Source organism: Carcharodon carcharias, chromosome 7 (assembly GCF_017639515.1).
Source record: "Carcharodon carcharias isolate sCarCar2 chromosome 7, sCarCar2.pri, whole genome shotgun sequence".
Classification (NCBI taxonomy): Eukaryota; Metazoa; Chordata; class Chondrichthyes; order Lamniformes; family Lamnidae; genus Carcharodon; species Carcharodon carcharias.
Window position 1 is genome coordinate 119767421 of NC_054473.1, and position 22986 is coordinate 119790406.

At 42.1% G+C, this 22986-nt stretch overlaps 1 protein-coding gene across 3 annotated transcripts in view; it reads left to right on the plus strand.

The window, feature by feature from the left end:
- pdpr (pyruvate dehydrogenase phosphatase regulatory subunit) overlaps window positions 1-22158 on the plus strand; it is a 61426-nt gene extending 39268 nt beyond the window's left edge. For all 3 annotated transcript variants that reach the window (XM_041192692.1, XM_041192694.1, XM_041192695.1), the window contains 6 exons: window positions 4367-4515; window positions 6625-6737; window positions 14855-14949; window positions 16180-16269; window positions 19339-19521; window positions 19992-22158. In XM_041192692.1, the coding sequence (XP_041048626.1) occupies window positions 4367-4515; window positions 6625-6737; window positions 14855-14949; window positions 16180-16269; window positions 19339-19521; window positions 19992-20396 (1035 nt within the window). In that variant the 3' untranslated portion in view covers window positions 20397-22158. The remainder of the gene's footprint in view (window positions 1-4366; window positions 4516-6624; window positions 6738-14854; window positions 14950-16179; window positions 16270-19338; window positions 19522-19991) is intronic.
- Window positions 22159-22986: the final 828 nt, after the last annotated feature.

Consider the following 22986-nt stretch of genomic DNA (forward strand, 5'->3'; position numbering starts at 1 on the left):
CGGTAATAGGGAAGGCAAAAGGAATGTTGGCCTTTATTTCAAAGGGAAAGGAGTATAAAAATAGGGAAGTCTTGCTAAAACTATACAAGGCATTAGTTAGACCACACCTAGAATACTGTGAACAGTTTTGGTTACCTTATATAAGGAAAGATATACTGGCATTGGAGGCAGCCCAGAGAAGGTTCACTAGGTTGATCCTGAGTATCGAAGGATTTTCTTATGAGAAGAGATCAGTAGGTTGGGCCTGTAGTCATTGGAGTTTAGAAGAATAAGAGGCGACCTTTTTGAAACATATAAGATTCTTAGGGGACTTGACAGTGTAGATGCTGAGAGGTTGTTTCCCCTTGTGGGAGAGTCTAGGATCAGAGGACATAGTCTCAGAGTAAGGGGTCGCCCATTTAAGACGGAGATGAGGAGGAATTTCTTCTCTCAGAGGGTAGAGAATCTGTGGAATTGTTTATTGTAGAGGCTGGGTCATTAAGTATATTCAAGGCTGAGATAGCCATTTTTAATCAGTAAGGGAATCAAGCTTTATAGGGAAAAGACAGGAAAATGGAGTTGAGGATTATCAGATCTGCCATGATCTCATTGAATGGCGGAGCAGATTCGATGGGCCGAATGGCCTACTTGTGCTCCTATGTCTTATGGTCTTAACAAGCTTGATGGGCCATATGGTCTACCCCTCCTATTTCTTGTGCTCTTGTTATACTCCTGTTTAAAAAGGGAAGAGGGCTAAACCTGGAACCTATGGGCCAGTCAGCCTAACGTTGGTGGTGGGGAAGCCTTTCAAGGCCATAATCTGGGATTAAATTAATTGGCATTTGGAAAAGTGTGGGCTAATAAATGCAAGTCGGCATAGATTTGTTAAAGGCAAGTAGTGTTTCACTAACTTGATTAGGTTCTTTGCAATAACAGAGGGTTAATGAGGGTAGTGTGGTTGATGTGCATATGGACTTTCTAAAGACTTTGATAAAGTACCAAATAGACTTGTTACCAAAATTAAAACCCATGGGATTAAAGGAACAGTGGCCATATGATTATAATACTCGCTAAGGGGTAGAATGCTGAAAGTAGCGGTGAATGGAGGCTATATAGTGGTCCTAAGGGATTGGTATTAGGACGACAGCTCTTTTTCATATGTGGAACATAGTTCACTGATGATACGAAACTCAGAAATGTAATAAACGTTGAGAAGGATAGTAATTTTCAGGAGGTTCTAGAGACTTTTAAAAGGAGCAGACATGTGGTAGATGAAATTTAATGGTTTTGATGGGATTAAATAAGGAGCAATTGTTTCCACTGGCAGAAGGTAACTAGAGGTCAGAGATTTAAGTTTATTGACAAAACCAGAAGTAACACGCGGAAACATTTTTTTTTAACGTGTTGTAGTGATCTGAAATGACTGAAGAAATGGTGGAAGTAGATTCAATAGTAACATTAAAAAAAAATTAGATAAATACATGAAGGGAAAAAATTGATATGGCGCAGATAACCAATTAATCTCACGACCCTGCTCTTTCCCCAAAGACCTTGAACCGGTTTGATGGGCTGAGTAGTCTCTTTCTGTGCTGTTTTATTCCGTGATTGTAAATGTATGACTGGTACTTTTGGGAAGTAAACTTTGTGGAAGGGAATCTTCAATAGGAACAAACTGCAGTGTCACATTCTGTATGTTTAAGGCTAAAGTGTTCATTTGACAACTGAGGATCATAAATTATTGATTTTGAAAATTTATGCAAAATCTCAGTCAATAATTGTCATCACTCAACAGTTTATTCATATTTAAATGTAAAATGGAAAGTAAGAACTCCCTTCTGAATGAAGATACAGCTTGCAGACCGAATGGCCTTTGTATGTTCTAACCATTCTATGATTCTAGAGTGGTGGAAGCGGAAATAATCAATAATTTCAAAAGGAAACTGGATGGGCACATAAAGGAAACAAACTTACAGGACTATGGGGATCGTGCGAGGAAATGGGACCGACTGGATTGCTCTGTGGGAAGTCGGCATGAATTCAGTGGCCTGAATTACCACTTCCTGTACTGTAAACGGTTGTAATTCCACTCGGTGGTGGAGATTGTAGAGAGGTGCTGGAGTTTGCACCTGTTCTTTGCAATACACAGTGGGAAGTGATTGGGGTTCCAGGATCTAGAACCTGAGAAATTATAGCACAGGTGGTGGCCATTTGGCCTGTCAGGCCTTTGCTCATTCAAGTTCCTTAATAATCCAATTCTATTACTTTGACTTTTCTTTTAGTAATCTTCCTTTTCCAATATTTATCCAGCTCCTTTTAAATGATACAGCGTCAGCCCCAATAAACACTTGTGCTAAATTGTTCAATGTTTTAATAATCCTGTGTGAAAACACATATAAATAACACAGAATGTGTACCCCTTTACAGATGTCATGAAGAAACAACCTACCTCTATTTACTTTCTCAAAATCTTTCGCTATTCCTATGTATTTGCTGCTTTACAACCCTTGGTGTGCATTCTTACCTTTTAGAGACATATATATCGCACCTTGGATCCCTCCGTTCCTTCATTTTATTAAAGATCTTGCTGTTCATGGTATATTTCTTTTGACTCTTTTTTGTAAAATTGAACTGCACCTGCAAACCACCTGGCAACTCAAATGAACTGTCTGCTGGACTATAGCCCTCATAAGTTTGACATACCTCCAATCTGATGTCTGTAGCAAATATCCTTCCTCTTGTGTCTGACAAAATCATTTAGAAAATGGAAACAAATGAGGTTCCTGCCACAGAGCAATATCCTGTCCCATCAATCCAAAAGACGTCTGTTTACACACATGTACTGCTTTCTGAGCTGCCTTCATCTATCTCTTAATGCAGTGATGTCCAATGTATTGGCCATTTGAAAATCCAGGTATGGCTAATTGCATTTATGATCAGTAAAATAAAAGAATGAGCAATTGACATCATATTGGTATGGTGTATGAATGTTTATTATCACCTTTCTGCACGTTCATTGGTAAAATGGTAGGATGAAAAGCAGAGTGCAAGTGTTTTTTGATTGAGCCTTTACTCCCGAGTATACAGAATGGTGTTGCTAAATAAATCTACACATTTGGAAGTATGTTTATCTGGATGTGAGAATGTACCTAAGGGGTTGTCAACCAGTGTTTTAGCCACATGCGCTAATAATGTCTTTGTAGCCACACATGTGGCTTGTCAATGATTTCCTTTAGGTAAGACTGTCTTAATCCATGCAGCTAGTTCCCTTTAATACCCTGTGCCTTAATTTCTTATAAGTTGGGACCTTATTAAATGCCTTCTGAAAATCCACCTGAACACATCCATCATATTCTCTTTATCTATACACCCTGGGATTTTCTTGGAGATTTAATTAACTTATTTGAACATAGCCTGCCCTTCAGAAATCCATGCTAGCTGTCCCTGCATAGCCTTTCTTAGTATTTGCTCATTTCATCTCATAGATGTCAGAAATTTGCCAATACAGAGGTAAGATTGATTGGCCTCTTCTTTCCTGACTCATCCACTTTCCCTTCTCTTGATACCCAGTTTGGTAAGTGGATTTGCCCAAGGGAAATGGAATGGAATTGAAATTCTTCATTGTCAATTTTGTTTTAAAAGATTAAATCCAGACAAAAATCTGAGGTATGAAGATTCACTCTTTAAAAAAAAACAAGTTAAAGCCTTTGAGTACCTTTTCATGTAATCCTGTTTACTAGTTATGCCATGGCTTTATTTATGTCATGCCAACATTTTTGTTTAGGTGTACTGGAGTGACATTTTCAGACTACACCAGCTACCATCTCCAAGCACAGCTGATGGTGTGCAGACTGAAACCTCATGACTGAGAAAGAATGTCTTGCATTTCTTTACTGCTTTACCACCTCTCTGCAGTGTGTGAATATCCTTCATGTGCATTGAATTGCTTTGAAGTGACTGTTTAGTGGGTAAAAGCAGCAGCCACTTTCTGAATAGGAAGATCCCGCAGGACAAGCTCCCTGTTACACTTCCTGATGTAGAGGAGACTGCATTAACCTATCTCTGGAGCTGGTGGTTGAGAGACTGACGTTGATCAGGACCAATGTTTCCTCTGAGCTGCATGGGTTCATGGCTGCACAGAAGTCTAGAACTTAACCAAGCAGGCAACAAGCAGGCTGCATACAGCATAAGGTAATTAGAGGGAACATTGATCAGATCGGCTACACAGGTCTGATAATTATGAAACATTAAGACCCATCGGCAAGTTTGGAAGTTTTCAGACAGATAAGATTCTAAATTTAAAAATGTGGGAACTTATTAGTAAAAATCTGTTTAAAAATCAGTTTGTTCTCCAGTGTTTGTATTGTGTGCTGATCAGACTCTGCTTAAGTCCTCAGGTGGCCAGGCACTAGAGATATTGCAGCACCTCTGCTCCAATGACTTGGATGTTCCTGTGGGACACATTGTGCACACAGGAATGCTGAATGAACGGGGCGGCTACCAGAATGACTGCAGCGTCGTGCGACTTAACAAACGCAGGTACTTGTTCATGTGTCTGCCCAGAAGCCACTAAAGTTCCTCACCTGGGAATATGCACATTGTAAATTAAAACCTGCCATCGGAATATCATTACAGCTTCCTTTATGTATAATGTGACAGTTTTTATTGAAGGAATGTTCAACAGAAAGTGTGATTGTTTCCCCTTCAAATCTTCTGCCATCCTCAATAAAAATGACCCTTGACTCTTCTGTCCTTGCAAACTATCATCTCCAACTGCTTTTCCTCTCCGAATTCTTTGAACATGAGGTCAGCTCCCAAATCTGTGTCCATTTTTCCTGTGTTCTTATGTTTGACATAAATGCTGACAGCACCCATCTCTACCCCTTCACCAACTTTCTTGACTCTGCTGTATCAGACATCGAGGCCTAGATGAGCAAACATTTCCTCCAACTAAATATTAGGAAGATCAAAGTCTTTGTGCTTGCTACAGGCTCTGCTCCCTAACCACTGACTCCATCCCTCTCCTTGGCAACAGTTTGAGGCTGAACCAGACCGTTTGTAACCTTGGAATCATATTTGATCCTGTGTTGAGCTTCCAATCACACATCCCTGAGACCACCTCTTTCCACTTCCATAACATCCCCTTAGCTCCACTCCTGCCTGAGCTCAACTGCTGCTGAAACTCTTATCCATGCCTCGTGACTACTCCAAGACACTCCTGGCCAGCCTCCCACACTTTGCCATTCATAATCTCGAAGTCACCCAAAACTCTGCTGCCCATGTCCTTACTCACAATAAGTCCTATTCACTCATCACCCCTGTGCTCACTGCCCAGTTGAGCAATGCCTTGATTTTAAAATTCTCCATCCTTGTTTTCAAATCCCTTCATGGCCTTGCCCTGCCTCTGTAATTACTCCTGCCTCACAACCCTTCAATGTCTGTGCTTCCCCAATTCTGGCATCTTTAGCATTCCCAGTTTTGAATTGCTCCACTATTGATGGCCGGGCCTTCAGCTACCAAGGCCCCAAAAATCTGGAATTCCCTCCCTAAAACACTCTGTCTGTATAACTTTTTTTCTTAAGACGCTCCTTAAACCTACCTCTTTGGCCAAGCTTTGGTTATCTGCTTGACTATATCGTGGCTCGGTGTCAGATTTGGTTTGATAATGTGGGATGTTTTACTATATTAAAGATGCTATATAAATACAAGTTGTTGTTTGATTTGCGAAATAAAATGTTGACACAGGATGCTCCCTTGTACAAGGATGGGAAATTCAGTGTGGTTTGCTCAGAGGTGCAGCCGATTTTAAGAGATCAACTACATATTGGAACGGTTGGTGTACTTGCCTGATGCAAGTCCAGAGACTGTTGGTCTCATCCCCAAGTTTCGCTATGCACTTTCAGCAGAACTTGCCTGACTTGCTCAGTGTGGCATGCTGGATGATGTCATCTGCGGACACTGTGTTGAACTGAGCTCATTGTTTGCTGGCACCTTCAGATTAATTTTGCTATTTTGTCCCACTCCACTCTAATCCAATACATGGTGATGCTTGACATTATAGAACCAGGCTTGATGTAATTGAAATGCTGAACTAATTTGAGGAGAGTTGAAATGTCACTCCAAAAAGGAGTAAAGTATATCTTTCTTTAAATGTTTCACTATTTTTGGCTTTCTTGTCATGTAGTAAATAAACTTTTATTTGTCATTAATTTATTGCCAGCTCTGTTGAGATTTTGCCAGTTTTGAAAAGTCTCTGCTTTTGCAAAGAGTTTCTGTGCAGTGTGTTGCAATAAAAACAATTTTAATTTCCTGTTTGTTGCTGACCTGCACAAACAGAGGGAGCAATGTACCAGAATAAAACAGAGTAAGGGGAGGGCTGCTTGAACGGATATTCATGGAGACTAAACATTCAAATGCCAACAGAGGAGAAGTCTCAGATAAAAGATCCTTTCAAGATGGAAGTAATTGAGGTAATTAAAATGTAGTCCTCGTTGTTCTGGAGTTGTTCTCCACACCTTTTGAGTCGAGTCAGCTGGGCAGTGAAGGTATTGTGTTGACACTCCTCTCCACAGTAATGTTGAGTCTTTTAAGTGCTGTGTGGTGAGTAAATTGTATTGGAATTAACACGTGCTTTTGTTCAATTTTCAGCTTCTTTATCATCTCTCCCACGGACCAACAGGTACACTGTTGGTCTTGGCTGAAACAGCATATGCCCAAAGACAGTCAGCTGCAGCTGGAGGACGTGACCTGGAAGTACACAGGTATTGCAAGCTTAGAGTCACATACTTGGCTGTTCCTAGAGGCATAAGTCACATTTTCATCCTGAGCTACTTTCAGGACAGGTATTTCCCACCTGACTATACACTTGCTCTTTCAGGATGTGGGCAAGGGTGGGCTCTGATTTTAAAAACTGTTGAGTCTTATGGCATGCGGAAGAAATGCTTTCAGTAACTCCATAGCATTGTGCTGACTATATAGAGTGCCTGGCACCAAAGAGAGATAGAGAGGGTTAAACAGAACAATGGGAGTTAAAAGAAATTTCACTAATTTTGAACAAGTCTTTTTTTCATTTGATTACCTGCGCTTCCTACCAGAACTTTTTGAAATAAAATTAAGCCTGGTAATTGTGTTTGACACTGGAGTGAATGGTTTAACATTATTTACAGAGGCAACAGGAGTCTGTGGCCTCAATAGCTCCACTTGAGCCAGGAGTTGACTTACACTATTGTTATACTCAGGTGTTTTAGCAGTAGTGAATCACACAGTCAGTTATTAGCATTGATCCAGATTTTTCAAATTGTGGATAATTTCTTGTTCCACTTTTATTCTGTAGTAATAAAATGTTAAATTTCTGCTTCCCCATATTGACGCTGTCTAATCAGGAGGCAGAGTTCCAGATTCCACCAAGGATCCTGAATCTGTTACGTAGCATATTTTGTGATAGCTAATGATTGAATATTTTAACATCAGTACAATGTCATTTAGTGTTTTCTGCCCTTACTGACTGTTAGGTGACCAAGTCCATTGGAGGACTCACTTCTGACTTTTTATCTTTGACCATGTTTTCTGGAAAGTGTTGAGAACCTGCTAATGCTACTAGCAGGATTACTTAATGCATGGGCGCTGTAGGCTCCAGCTTGTACTTTAGCTCTGTCTAAGGAAGTAGGTTCAAATAGATGGCTTGCTATTCCAAAGTTCCCTACTTTTTCATATTTGTATGGAAAGAGCAGAACAACAATTAGCGGAGCTAAGAGAATACTGAATTATGTGGATGAGTTGGCAGGGAGGAACTAATGCTTAAACTATGTAGTACTTGAATGGGACTCCTCTCTTGTGCTATGCCCAGTGCTGGGCACAGAGACACAGACATTCAAGAACTAGATATGCTTTGGAGATGAGTATAGTTCACTGAAAAGTCATGTTGTCAATCCTTAGGGTCATAGGTCAGAAACTTCAGGGGAGGTGCCTGTAAAGTGATTTTATAGAGATATCTAAAAGATTAAAAAGTACAGAGAAGATAATTCTAGAAAATGACCTCACTGAATGGCAAGAGTAGGTGCCAAATCTCAGGATATTTTTTCAACTATGTTGCCACAGGAATTAATTGGGGTGGAGTTTCACTTTTAAGTACTGGGCTTTTAAAGAATTCAGATGCTAGGTGGTTAAATATTATACTTTGGTGTTATTGCAACATGACTTTAAATAAAAAGCAATTCCTCAGCCTTTCTTGCTAGTCAGTAAGCATCTTGCACCCGTTGGGAAGTCTCTCACCTTTTCTGGCTGTGAACAGGGAGATCGAGACAGAGACACAGGCAATTTGACAAGTCTACAAAGGCAGTAAAATCAGTCAAGGTTTTAACTCTGAAACCTGCAAGAGCAGGCTTTAGCTAGATTCAGAAGAAGAAATCAGGTTAGTTAGGATAGTTTTAAAGCGAAGATCTACTTGAATCTGTGTCCTCTGGCTCTCAACCCTTCCACTAATGGGAATAATTCCCCTCTGTCTACTCTGTCTAGTCCCCTCATGATTTTGGACAGCTCTATCAAATCTGCTCTCAACCTTCTCTACAGAAGACAACCCTAGCTTCTTCAGTCTACACACGTAACTGAGGTCCTCATCCATAGAACCATAGAAAAGTTACAGCATAGAAGGAGGCCATTCGGCCCATCTTGTCCATGCCAGCCCGAGGACACCCAGGTGCCCTTTCTAATCCCACCTTCCTGCCCCCGGCCCATAGCTCTGCAGCTTACAGCACTTAAGGTGCAGATCCAGGTACTTTTTAAAAGAGTTTAGAGTTTCTGTCTCTCCCACTAACTTGGGCAGCGAATTCCAGACACCCACTACCCTCTGCGCAAAAAAGTTCTTCCTCATGTCCCCCTCACACCTTCTGCCACTTATAATGAATCACGTCCCCTGGTTCTGGAGTTCTCCACCAAGGGAAACAATTTTATCCTGTCCACTCTATTCCCCTCATAATTTTGTACACCTCAAACAAGTCACCTCTTGGCCTTCTTTGTTCTAAGGAAAATAACCCCAACCTATCCAATCTCTTCTCGTAGCTACACTTTTCTAACCCTGGCACAATTCTTGTAAACCTCCTCTGCACTCTCTCCAGAGCTATTATGTCCTTCCTGTAATATGGTGACCAGAACTGCACACAATACTCCAGTTGTGGCCTCACCAATATTTTATACAATTTCAACATTATATCCTTACTTTTATATTCTATACCTCTGCCAGTGAAGGAGAGCATTCCATATGCCTTCTTTACAACCTTGTCTACTTGAACTGCTGCCTTCAGGGACCTGTGTACTTGTATGCCAAGACCTCTCACTTCATCTACCCCTCTTAGTATATTCCCATTTATTTTGTAATCCCTGTAACTGTTTGACCTCCCTAAATGTATGACCTCACACTTCCCTATGTTAAAATCCATCTGCCACTTTACTGCCCACTCCACCAACCCATCTATATTGTTTTGGAAATTATGCCTATCCTCTACACTATTCACTACTCAGGCAATCTTTGTGTCATCTGCAAATTTCCCAATCGTGCCCCCCCCACGTTCACGTCAAATCATTAATATATAACACAAACAGCAAGGGTCCCAACACCGAGCCCTGTGGAACAACACTTGAGAGCCAACTTTCCATTTGCAATCCATCGACCATTACCCTTTGTTTCCTGTTACAAAGCCAACCCTTTATCCAGTTTACCACATTACCCTGAATCCCATGGGCTTTTACTTTCCTGACCAATCTGCCGTGTGGGACCTTGTCAAATGCCTTGCTAAAATCCACGTACACAACATCCACTGCACTACCTTCATCAACCCTTCTTGTCACTTCCTCAAAGAATTCAACCAAATTTGTGAGGCAAGACCTTCCTTTAACAAATCCATGCTGACCATCCCTGACTAGTTCATGCCATTCCACATGACAGTTAATCCTATCTCTCAAGATTGATTCTACTAACTTGCTTATGACTGATGTAAGACTAACTGGCCTATACTTGTTTGGCATTTCCTTTGATCCTTTTTTAAACATTGGAACTAAGTTTGCATTTTTCCAGTCCTCTGGTACCTCCCCTGTATCTAGTGAAGATTGGAAAATCATCCTCAGAGCATCTGCTATCTCCTCCCTGACTTCCTTCAGCAGCCTCGGAAACAATCCATCTGGCCCTGGTGACTTATCAACTTTCAAGGATTTCAACCCTTCGAGTACTTCCTCTGTCTTTATGACTATCCCGTCCAATATTTCGCAGTGTTCCTCCTGGACTACTATATCTACATCCTCCCTTTTCTTTGTAAACACAGAGACAAAATATTCATTGAAAACCCTTCCCACAGCCTCTGCATCTACGCACAAGTTTCCATCTTCATCTCTGATAGGTCCCACTTTTTCCTTAACTAACCTTTTAGCACCCCCAGAAACATTCTTGTAAATCTTTCTGCACCCTCTCTGAAGTCTTCAAACCTGCCTAAAGTGTGCCCAAAATTGGGTGCAATACTTCATTCAAGGCCAAACTTGTGCTTTATAAAAGTTCTTCATAACTTCCTAGCTGTTGTACTCTATGCCTCTATTTATAAAGTCCAGGACCTCAAATACCTTTTTGTCCACTTTCTTGACCTGCCCTGTCACCTTCAGCAATTTGTGTACATATACCTCTCTGTTCCTGCACCCCTTTTAGAATTGTGTCCTTAAGTTTATATACCTCTCCCTTTTCTTTCTACCAAAATGTATCACTGCACGCTTCTCTGCATTGAATTTTCATCTGCCATGTACCCACCCGTTCCACCAATTCTGCCTTTGTTCTCTTAAAGTCCACCACCATCCTTCTCACAATTCACCACACTTTCAAGTTTTGTATCATCAGTTTTTGAAATTGTACTCTATACACACAAGTCTAGGTCATTTATATAGATCAAGAAAAGCAGCAGTCCTAATACCGACTCCTGGGGAACGCCACTATATACCTTTTTCCAGTCTAAAAAAAAACAACTGTTCACAACTACCTTCTACTTCCTGCCCCTCAGTCAACATCATATCCATGGTGCCACTGTTCATTTTATTCCATGAGCTTCAACTTTGCTGGCACTTTATAAAATGTCTTTTGGAAGTCCATATACACCACATCAACTATATTACCCTCATCAATCCTCTGTTACTTCATCAAAAAAACTCAATCAAGTTGGTTAAAGACAATTTGCCTTTAATAAATTGCTGGCTTTTCTTAATCAATCCAAACTTGTCCAAGTGACTGTTAACATTGTCCTGGATTATTGTTTCCAAAGGTTTTCCCACCACCGAGGTTAAATTGAGTGGCCTGTAGTTGCTGAGTTTATCCTTGCACCCTTTTTTTTTTGGAACATTTGCAATTCTCCAATCTTCTGCCACAACCCCCCATATCCAGTACCTCAGCAATTTCTATCCTTATTTCCTGTGAAATGAACTGCTGAATGATTAGTATCTGGCTTCAATTTACCATGGCCTAAATTTTCCGAGGAGCAGCAGTCATCGTTGGATTGCTGTGGCATCCAGGCATTTCCCTGATCGTGACACTGCTCCACATTTCTACCAGAGCCTTCTGAACCTGGCTGTCCCAGAAATGCACAGTGCAGCCTCCTTGGAGAACTCCACTGGATCAGAGAGTCATGGAAAAACAAGACCCCTTTTTAAGGCACTAATTACTGTATGATAATTTAAATGTCCAGTCTGAATGTTAGTCATTGAATGTTGATGAGTGAATGTGGGTGGGTTATTACGGCAAAGGAGGAGGTCCTTTGATTCATCAAATCCATGCTGGCTCTGGAGAGCAATCCAGTCAATCCCATTACCCCCCCTCTATACCACAGCCCTGCAAGTTTATTTCCCTCAAATTCTCATCCAGTTTCCTTTTGAAATCATTCATTGTCTCTGCCTCTACCATTCTGTTGGGCAGCGATTACAATTTGCTACATAAAAAAGTGAATGTGGGTGGGCGAACGTGGGCGGGGAGGTGGGCAGTTGGAGTTGGGGAGTGGGTGTCGAGAGGGCAGTGTGGGTCGAGGAGGTGAGTTGGGGCCAGTTTTATAGTTACCCAGGAGTTAGACCAGGTTTTAATCTGTCTTAACAATTTTCTGTGTACTTATTCGGGTAAGTACTGTGGAACTGCCTGAAATCTCCGACTCTACCTCAGAGTCGGAAACATTCACAGGGAGTCCCGAGGAGCAGGGGAATTGCCCATCAGAAGTTGAAACTTCCCAGGCAGTTTCCACAGAGGTCCGCACGTCAGGACTTCCACAGTCCCAACGCTCAACTAAGTTGTATGTCCGGTCTCCTTCGATCGATAGACTGGAAGATTTGGCCCCACATTTTTTGCGAAGTGTACCTTTGAAAAGTTTTATGAAGCAGACATGTGAAATACAAGGCTATCTAGTTCAGATCACAAAGTTACAACCCTGGGTTATGCTACTGCATGATTACATATTGGGCAGTGTGAGCACACCCCTAAATGTAATGTGTTCAGATCGGCTACAGGAGGGATTGTCACCATCTACTGCAGAGAGTATCTACTATCCTAATAGACCCTAAACCCTTAACAATAGGCTAAAGAGATACCGGTTCTAACTAGTAAAAGGAAAATTTATGACATGTATTAACAAGCGTTTTTTCGCATGGTATGTGAAATTAACTTCTGAATAGAATAGGACCTTAGAAAATTTGCAGCACAGAAAGAGGTCTTTCAGCCCATTTTGTCTGCAACGGCCAAAAAAGAGAATATAAGAAACTAGTCACTCATTTTAATTCCGCTTTCCAGCCCCTGTTCTGAAGCCTTGCAGGTTACGGCACTTCAGGTGCAAATCCAAGTACCTTTTAAATGAGTAGAGCATTCCAGCCTCAACCACTAATTTGGACAGTGAATTCCAGACACCTACCACCCACTGGGTGAAAATGTTTTCCCTTATGTTGCCTCTAATCCTTCTACCAATCACTTTAAATCTATGTAATTGACATCTCAGCCAGGCAAAACAGGTCTTCCCTGTCTACCCTATCTAGGCCCCTCAATAGTGAAGCCAAAAGCTCTGCAATTACTGAAAAAACAATCAGATCCCTCAATGGGGGCTCTATAAATTTAAATAGCTACAGGTTTGCTGAATTTACTGTTCTGCAATTCTACTTGGATATTATTTACTTGTCCTGTAGGAAACATCCGTGTGATCATAATATTAAATTTAGAAGTTTGGAATATATAGGATTGGAAACGCCTTGGTGTACAGCTAGCCACTGAGAACACTTTACTCCCTTCACTTACAATTCCTCTTGAAGTTGCCAACACCATTGACTTCTGTTACATCCTTGTACAGTGTTGTCCACACTTGCATTGCTGTTTGTGTGAAGTAATTATATTTAAACTATTCACTTTACCATTTCTGATCACCATTTTGTGATCCTTAGCTACAGTTTGACAATAAAAGCAGTTATTCCAGCTGGATGATTTGCATTCCTTAGAATCTTGAAAACTTCGGTAAGGTCTCCCTGTGATACGTTTTCACCAGTGAGAGTATTCCTTGATTCCTTAATCGCTTCTCAAAGGTCAGGTACCTATTCCCAGTGTCAGTTTAGTTGCCTTCCTCTGTACCCTTTTCAAAGTCAAAATGTCTCAATTGTACACAGGTGAAACTGAGTTGGTGCCCTACGTGAGCTCACTAATGCCCAGAAGGCAAAGCTGCGAGCTCTCCCTTGAGTTATAGAGAAGGTTGGCAATCTGTACGCTTCAAACTCATTGACTGCATTCACTTTGCGATGGGGTAATTAGAGAGTGAATTCATGCCACTATTGGGAGACACCTCATTTACATATTCAACGATAGAACCATTCAATCGCCTTTCATTTCATGGGATGGGAGTGTCACTGGCAAGGTTAGCATTTGTGGCCCATCCCTCATTGCTTTCGAGAAGGCAGTGGTGAGCTGCCTTGTTGAACCATTGCAGTCCAAGTGGTGCAGGTACACCCACAGTGCTGTTGGGAATATTGGTGGAGGAAGTCAATGTTTAAGGTGGTGGATGGGGTACTAGTCAAGCAGGCTGCTTTGATTTGATGTGTGTGGAGCTTCTTGAATGCTGTTGGAGCCACACCCAGGCAAGTGGAGAGTATTATGTCACACTCCTGACTTGTGCTTTGAGAGTTATTTGCTGCAGAATTCCCAGCCTCTGACCTTTTGAAGCCACACTATTTATATGGCTTGTCCAGTTCAGTTTCTGGTCATGGTGGCGCCCCGGATGTTGATGGTGGAGGATTTGATAATGGCAATACCTTTGATTGTCAAGGGGAGATAGTTAGATTCTCTCTTGTTGGAGATGGTCTAGTACTTGTGTGGGATGAACATTACTTGCCACTTATAAATCCAAACCTGAATGTTGTCCAGGACTTGTTGCAAGTGAATACATGTTGCTTCAGTATCTGAATGGTGCGATGAATGCTGAAATATGCGAATGGTGCTGAACATTGTGCAATCATCAATGAACATCCCCGTTTCTGACCTTATGATAGAGGGAAAGTCATTGATGAAGCAGCTGAAGATGGTTGGGCCTAGATCACACCCATGATGAACTCCTGCAGCGATGTCCTGAGATGATTGGTTTCCAATAACCAGAACTATTGGCATTTCTTTATTCATTCCACATTGCATGAAATTCTGATGGAAAAGATCCATCAAGGCATAAATTGCATGTGGATATTTGTCAGGCATATCTAACGATTCAGGTTGATAGCCTTGCTTGCACAGATTGAGAGGGGTGAATTAGGAACCATTGAGATGTGGTGTGGGTTTTGGGGTGTTAGCTTGGGGAGAATTGAATGGTATAACGTCTGAAAACCCATTGCTTTTCTTTTTCTCTAGCATTGAATTTGATTGGCCCCCGTGCAATGGATGTCCTTTCCGAATTGTCTTATGTGCCAATGACTCCAGATCATTTCCCGTCATTATTCTGTAAGGTGGGTTACAGAATTGTATTGTCGGCACCTGTTGTGTGTCAGCACATAACAGCCTGTAATAATTGTGTACCTTACGCATTTGGAATGAAATTGGTGCCAACTTCAAATGGTTCTCTGAGATTTGTTAATTATTGTGTTAATGCAGTACTTGTCAGATGTGCATAAGACTGGTCCGTATTTTACATCTACCTCCCTAATACATTGTTCAACTGATCATGCCAATACTCATCAGCTTTCTCCTTGATTCACAGTGATGATTTGAGAAAGAGGCGTCTTCACCCTTGTTCTCTGTTTGGTTGTGGATGCTTATTTCAATGGAAGTAGCACAGCATTTTCCAAATTTACCTCTATGCTCTTAATATAGTGTTTTGTTAATTTCCAGTAATTCCCCAAGGCACCTGCAGTTGTTCCTGTCCAGCTTGACCTTACTTTCTGATGTGTCGCTGCAGTTCCCTGGCACCACCACCCCACTGCCCCCAACCCCAGTCCAAGGATGGAATGCTGCTATTTATTGCTTTGGGGGACAAGAGAAGAATCTCTTCTCTGCGTTATTGTGGATTCTTATTCCTGCTAAGCACAGCAATACTGGGATTTCTACTTCTTGAGATCAGAAGCTAAGACTGGCTAGGACAGCAGCTGTCTTATCACATAACTTGTGCAGTGCTGGGTCTCCAAGAGCCATTTGCAACAGGAACAGGACCTGCAAAGCCCAACTTGATGGTGACAGAACCAATTGCCTCAACCAGAAGGCAGCCATTGGGTGAGGGACAGCTTCTTCACCATTTTCTCTGCCTCTCATCCACTCTTGTCACAAGCCATTTTCTGTTTCTTCACAGAAGAATAGCCATTTCTTGGTTTCCACTGAGAGAAAGCAAGAGATGGTGCTAGAAATCAATCTGTCCCAGCCCATCTAATAGATCAAACCATCTACATTAACTTCTACTCACTGCTGGAATTACATAGACATCAAACAGCTGCTCAGATCCTGCGGCATTCAAATCTACAGTACTAAACTGAAGAAGGATATCACTGATATTATGGGGTGGGTGTGGGTGAAGATACTTATCGGGGTGGGGCATGTATTTATGTTCATTTACTGAGGCGAGTGTATGTATGTGTTTACAGCGGAGACGGGGTAGAATGTACTGCATATATACTAATTGTGTGTTTTTAATGGGTTGCACAACAAACTGGTTGAGTTGATATTTACTATGTGCCTCCAATTAACAGGAGATGAGTGTGGGTTACGCTAATGGTATCCAGGTGATGAGCATGACACATACAGGAGAGCCTGGCTTCATGCTGTACATCCCAATCGAGGTGAGTACTGTACTGAAGTTTAGTTGATAGATTGGGTGACAAGCACTTTTATGTTAGTTTTTGTTTTGGTTATCTGAAATTCCCCATTATAATAAATGCCTGATAACTACCTAAGTCATAGAGATCTGCAGCACAAAGGCCCTACGGGTCTGCGCCGGTCAAACAAGTACCTAACTATTCTAATCCCATTTTCCAGCACTAGGCCCATAGCCTTGTATGCAAGTGCGCATCCAAATACTCCTTAAATGTTATGAGGGTTTCTGCCTCTACCACCCTTTCAGGCAGTGAGTTCCATATTCTCACCACCCTCTGGGTGAAAAAAATCTTCCTCACATCCCCTCTAAACTTCCTGCCTCTTACCTTAAATCTATGCCCCCTGGTTATTGATCCCTCAACCAAGGGGGAAAAGTTCCTTCCTGTCTACCCTATATATGCCACTCAAAATTTTATACACCTCAATCATGTGCCCTGTCAATCTCCTCTGCTCCAGGGAAAATAACCCCAGTCTATCCAATCTCTCCTCATAACTAAAACTCTCCAGCTCGGGCAACACCCTGGTAAATCTCCTCTGTATTCTCTCTTGTGCAATCACATCCTTCCTATAATGTGGATTCCAGAAATGCACGCAATACTCTAGCTGTGGCCTAACCAGTGTTTTATACAGTTCCAGCATAACCTCCCTGCTCTTATATTCTATGCCTCGACTAATAAAGGCAAGTATCCCATATGCCTTCTTAACCACCTTATCAACCTGTCCTGCTGCCTTAAGGGACCGGTGGACATGCACACCAAGGTTCTTCTGATTCTCAGTACCTCCCAGGGCCCTACCATTCATCGTTTATTCCCATGCCTTGTCTGTCCTGCCCAAGTGCATCACCTCACACTTATCTAGATTAAATTCCATTTGCCACTGATCAGCCCATCTGACCAGCCAGTCTATATCCTCCTGTAATCTAAGGCTATCCTCCTCACTATTTACCACCCCATCAATTTTCATGTCGTCCATGAATTTACTGATCAACCCTCCTACATTCAAGTCTAAATCATTTATATATACCACAAACAGCAAGGGAACCAACACTGATCCCTGTGGAACCCCATTGGACACAGGCACCCAGTCACAAAAACACCCCTCGACCATCACCCTCTGCTTCCTGCCACTCAGCCAATTCTGGATCTAATTTGCCAAATTGCCTTGGATCCCATGGGCTCTTACTTTCAACGGCTGCCTTCTGGTTGAGGCAATTATCAGTCTCCCATGCCGGACCTTATCAAAAGCCTTGCTTAAGTCCAAGTAGACTATGTCAAATGCATTGCCCTCATCCACACACCTGGTCACTGCTTCGAAAAATTCAATCAAATTGGTCAGACATGACCTTCCCTTAACAAAGCCATGCTGACTGTCCTTGATTGATCCTTGCCTCTCCAAGTGTAGATTAATTCTCCCCCTAGAATTGTTTCCAATAGTTTCCCCACCATTGAGGTTCATCCCTTCCTCCCTTCTTGAATAACGGTACCACATTGGCTGTTCACCAGTCCTCTGGCACCTCTCCTGTGGCCAGAGAGGTATTGAAAATTATTGCCAGCGTCCCTGCTATCTCCTCCCTCGCCTCACTCAACAGCTTGGGATATATTTCATCCGGGCCTGGAGATTTATCTACTTTTAAGCCTGTCAGACCACTTCAAACCTCCCCACTTTTTATGCTAATTTAAAAAATTGTATCACAGTCCTTCTGCCTGATTTCCATACCCACGTCATTCCTCTCACTTGTGAACACCAACACAAAATATGCATTTAGAACCCTACCTACGTCTTCCAGCTCCACACACAAATTACTGCAATGGTCCTTAATGGGCTCTACTGTTTCCCTGGTTATCCTCTTACTCCTAATGTCCTTGTAAGATCGGATTTTCCTTTATTTTACTGCCAATGTTTCTTCATGCCCTCTTTTTGCTCTCCTAATTTTCTTTTTAAGTTCCCCTCTACACATTCTATACTCCTCAAGGGCTTCCAATGTTTTAAGCCCTCTGTATCTGCAATAAGCCTCCCTTTTTCTCTTTATCCAATCCTGTATATCCCTCGACATCCAGGGTTCCCTGGATTTGTTGGTCCCATCCTTTGTCTTTACTGGAATATGTTGGCCCTATACTCTCCCTATTTCCTTCTTGAATGAGTCCCACTGCTCTGACGCAGATTTACGTAAAAGTAGCTACTCCCAGTCCACTCCAGTTAAATCACACCTGATCTTATTAAAATCAGCCTTCCCCCAATTTAGAACTCTGATTTCTGACCCATCCTTGTCTTTTTCCATATCAACCTTGAATCTAATGGAGTTATGATCATTATCTGCAAAATGGCCCCCACCACTGATATCTCTACCACTTGCCTGGCTTCATTCCCTAAAATTAAGTCCAGGACTGCCCCCTCTCTTACTGGACCTTCTACATACTGGCTTAAAAAACTCTCCTGGATGCATTTTAATAATTCCGCTCCCTCTAAAGCTATCATGCTATGATTAACCCAGTTAAGTGTACAGCTTTTCAATTGGATTTGTTTGGAGAGACTAGAAGGTGTCTAGGGCTAACTCAGTGTGGACATAATGAGAATGTAGATTTATGTTTAGCAAATTTCAAACAGCATGAAACAATGGTTTAGTGGGCAAAACATTGAACCATGCGGAGCAGTTCAATCCCAGCCTGTGCTATATTAATCTCGTCTGAGCTAGCAATAGAGGCACAGCTGTTCTTGGATTCAGTGCCTTGGGCTAGACAGTGGTTAAAAATCAGCCCGGACTTCTGCACCTGACTGATCTCCAGTGATTCGTGGTGGTAAATAGATGTGTGTTTACATTAGGGGCCCTCAGGATTGGACTCTACTGTTTTTGAATAACTTGCCTTCACTGGTTGTCCAGGTTCACACGCATTGACATTCGCTTGGGTGAACCTCTGGAAATGACTGCCTGCTATAGAACTGTACTCCAGCAAACTTAAATACCTTCAGCAGACTCTGCAGTAGCCAGTCTGGTGGTTGAGCAGTCATGTCTCTGACTCGGCTATTCCATTTTTCAGTATGCACTTCACGTCTACAATGAAATTATGAATGTGGGGCAGAAGTATGGAATCCGGAATGCTGGGTACTATGCACTGCGCAGCCTGCGGATCGAAAAGTTCTTTGCGTTCTGGGGTCAAGACTTGGACACGTTTTCAACACCATTGGAGTGTGGTCGTGAATTTCGAGTCAAGTTTGACAAGGTACCAATCTGTGTCTGGAGTTCAACTGGAAAGACTTCACATGAAATAAATGTCAGAATATACTCTTAATTTTGTGAGTTCAAGTGGAGTAAATGTGTATGTGTGTATCTAGCTATCCTGTCTACCCACCAATGATCTAGTTTTGTGCTATTTCAGCTCAGCTTGTGTCACCAGAGATTGCTGATTCACCTTATGTCCTCTTTACTGGCAAAGAGAGAGGGAAGAAGACATTGGAAGGGCCCAGTGGAGAGGGATGTGAGATAACCCGCGAGGTTGGAAAGGAGCCCTGTGTCTTTGTGTGTGACTGAATGTGACCTACTTGCCAGACTCATCTGAATTGATTTAAATGGGGCAGGGGGCTCTGAAATCTATCTGTCACATGTACTACTATGGGGCAGAGAGTGGTGCTGCTCATATTGTGTCTATGTTTTCTGTATTTCTGAATTAACATCCTCTCTGTTTAATTGTAGGGGACTGATTTTATTGGCCGTGAAGCTTTGTTGCACCAAAGACAGGAGGGGGTTTGCCGTCGGTTCACCATGTTTATCCTGGATGATCATGACACTGACCTTGACCTTTGGCCTTGGTGGGGAGAGCCTATCTACAGGAATGGCCACTACGTTGGCATGACAACCAGTAGTGCTTACAGTTACACGCTGGCCCGCCACGTCTGTTTGGGCTTCGTTCACCAGTATGATGAAGACACTGGAGCCAAACTGGTGGTGACCCCAGACTTCATCAATCGTGGTGACTATGAGATTGAGATTGCCGGACAGCGCTTCAGGGCAAAGGCCAAACTTTACCCATTCAGTTCCCTGTTTACACAGAAGAGGAGGAAGGATGAGATGGAACTAAGCAGCTTTCAGGGGAAGTAAGAGCCACAGCAGCACCTTTGAGTCCAAGGTGGCAATGGGTCAGTCATGCACTGCCCAGGAAGGAGAGTGGGGGAAGCTGAAGCCCATTATACCAGTGTTGGTGTGCAAAGCTAATTTCCTCAATCCCTCACAGATTCTGTGTGTGTGTGTGTGTGTGTGTGTGTGTGTGTGTGTGCGCGCGTGCGCAAGCGTTTGTGTGTGCAGGCCCCACTCCTGGGTTTAATGTACAGTGGAAAATGCTGCTCTTTGTTCTGAGGAAAAGCGAGTGTCGTTTTGAGAGTGGAATTCAGAGTTGTCTGTACCTTATAGTCTCTCTCTCTTCTAGCGCCCAGGCCTATCCTTTACTGATGGCACAGGCCTCTGGAATAGTGGGCATAGGTTGAGGAGTACTTAACCACACCTCCAATTTGGAAGTGAAACACTGAATTAAGTACCCTGATTCAAAATGTTCTTTCTCTTGTTTTCCCTGCAGAATAATGCCAGCAGTGTAGTTTTTATCGAGTTTCCAGGAGCCAAATGTGTGAATGCAGCCTGAAACTCTAGGCTAAGATCCTGCTAAGTCTGCAGTGCCTCTTCACAATTTTTTATCAGAGCTTGATTACAAGGGTATTGTTAAAGGGAAACTCTAAGAGCACAACAGTAGTATTTAGCTGACTTGCTTATTAACCCAGTCAACATTCCACCCATTCAGAGTGGAATGTTTATTATATTCACCCTGAAGTGATTAAAGGCAATAAATATAAAGGTAATTTTAAAAATTATTTGTTGCATAACAAATTGAACGTGAGCTAGGATTTCAGTTTTGTGATGAATTTGTAGGAGGAGGAAGTAAATGAAAATGACTTTTCCCATAGTCACACTGCTGTTTTGGCAGGGAGAGATGGACCACTGTTTAACACAACTCAGTGATGTTACTTCTATTAAAATTAGATTACCTTCCTTCAAAATAGCCATTTCTAAATGTACAGTGAAAGATAGGAAGAAAAAGCTGATCCATTGAGCCTGTCCCATTTGTGTGGTTCAATCTGCTTGTATCATTCACCCCATCTGCATTTAGGCTGCATACAATGAATCTGCACTTGCTCTTCAAGTGAGTCACTTCACAGTGCGCTGTAATATAGTCCAGGAGCATCTCTCATCTGAAACGTGTTAGCCAATCCCAACTGTGGTACGGCAGATTAAGGTGTCCAAGGGCTATGTCAGATATGAGTGGAGAAAATCAGGATCTTCCGTTTGTGTTTGTGGGTTGTGAACAACACTGGTGAGACTGCATTTATTGGCCATCCATATTTTAGGGTTCCTACAAACTCGGTCTGTTCAAATTGGAGGACTTTTCAAGGTAAATTTTTCATTTTCAAGGACTTATCTTGGGGCAAAATGGCCTGATATGGAGCATATGTATTCAACCATCTTAGGGTGGGCTTGTAGAAAATTCACATTTCCTCTTTCAAGTCATGAAGATCCTTGAACAGTCAGAAAATGTATGTGTGGACTTGAAATGGCCAACCTTTTCCCTTGATGATCAATAGAGCTTTTCCTTTTTACCAGAATCATGGAAACTTCTATGGCCAATTTAGCTTATGCAATCAGTAGAGATCTGGATTGTCCTGACTCATGCTATTGAAAGGATAGTCAAGTACGAAATGTTCTTTCCCTTGCAAAATTTCAATCATGAGGTAATATGTTCCTAGCCTCTGACCTCTTGTAACCACAGTATTTATATGGCTATTCCAGTTCAGTTTCTGGTCAATGGTAACCACACCCCCCCCCCCCCCCCCCACCCCCCGCCAGGAAGTTGATAGTGGGGGATTCAGTGATGGTACTGCCCCTAAACGTCAAGGGCCGATGGTTGGATTCTCTCTTGTTGGAGATGGTCATTGCCTGGCACTTGTGCGATGCAAATGTTACTTGCCACTTGTCAACCCAAGCCTGGATATTGTCCAAACCTTTCTGCATTTGGAAATGACTCCTCAGACACTCAAGCAGTCAGTGAATGGTATTGAACATTGTGCAATCATCAGTGACCTTCTGACCTTATGGTAGAAGGAAGATCATTGATGAAACAGCTGAAGATGGATGGGCCGAGGACACTACCCAGAGGAACTCCTGCAGCAATGCCCTGAAGCTGAGGAGTAACTTGACAGCATCAGACAGCTTTGTATGACAGCTTTGTATGCCTGATCTTCCGTATACTCTGGGAAAAATACATCAACTCTATTCCTTGCAGCAGTGCTTTACAAATGTTTTTGGTTGCGTACTCTTATTCAGATTTGCCAACTTTGTGCATACTCCTACTGGCAGTTTCTTTTTTAACGACCCATCCAATGACCATACATTTCATAGATTATTATAATTACACATTACAGGTAAACATATGTTTAATAATTTTTTCACTTATCAATGTAATTGATGAGCTTGATTGTTGGAGCATTAGCACATGAAGTTGGGAAAAATGGGTGACGGATTCAGGCGCAAACTCTTTTCAACAGACACATGGCGACGATATTTTGATTTCATTCCAGTGAATGCTGAAAATGCTCTTTCACAAAGGTATATTGTGGTGAATGGCATAAAAGCCTTAACAGCTCTG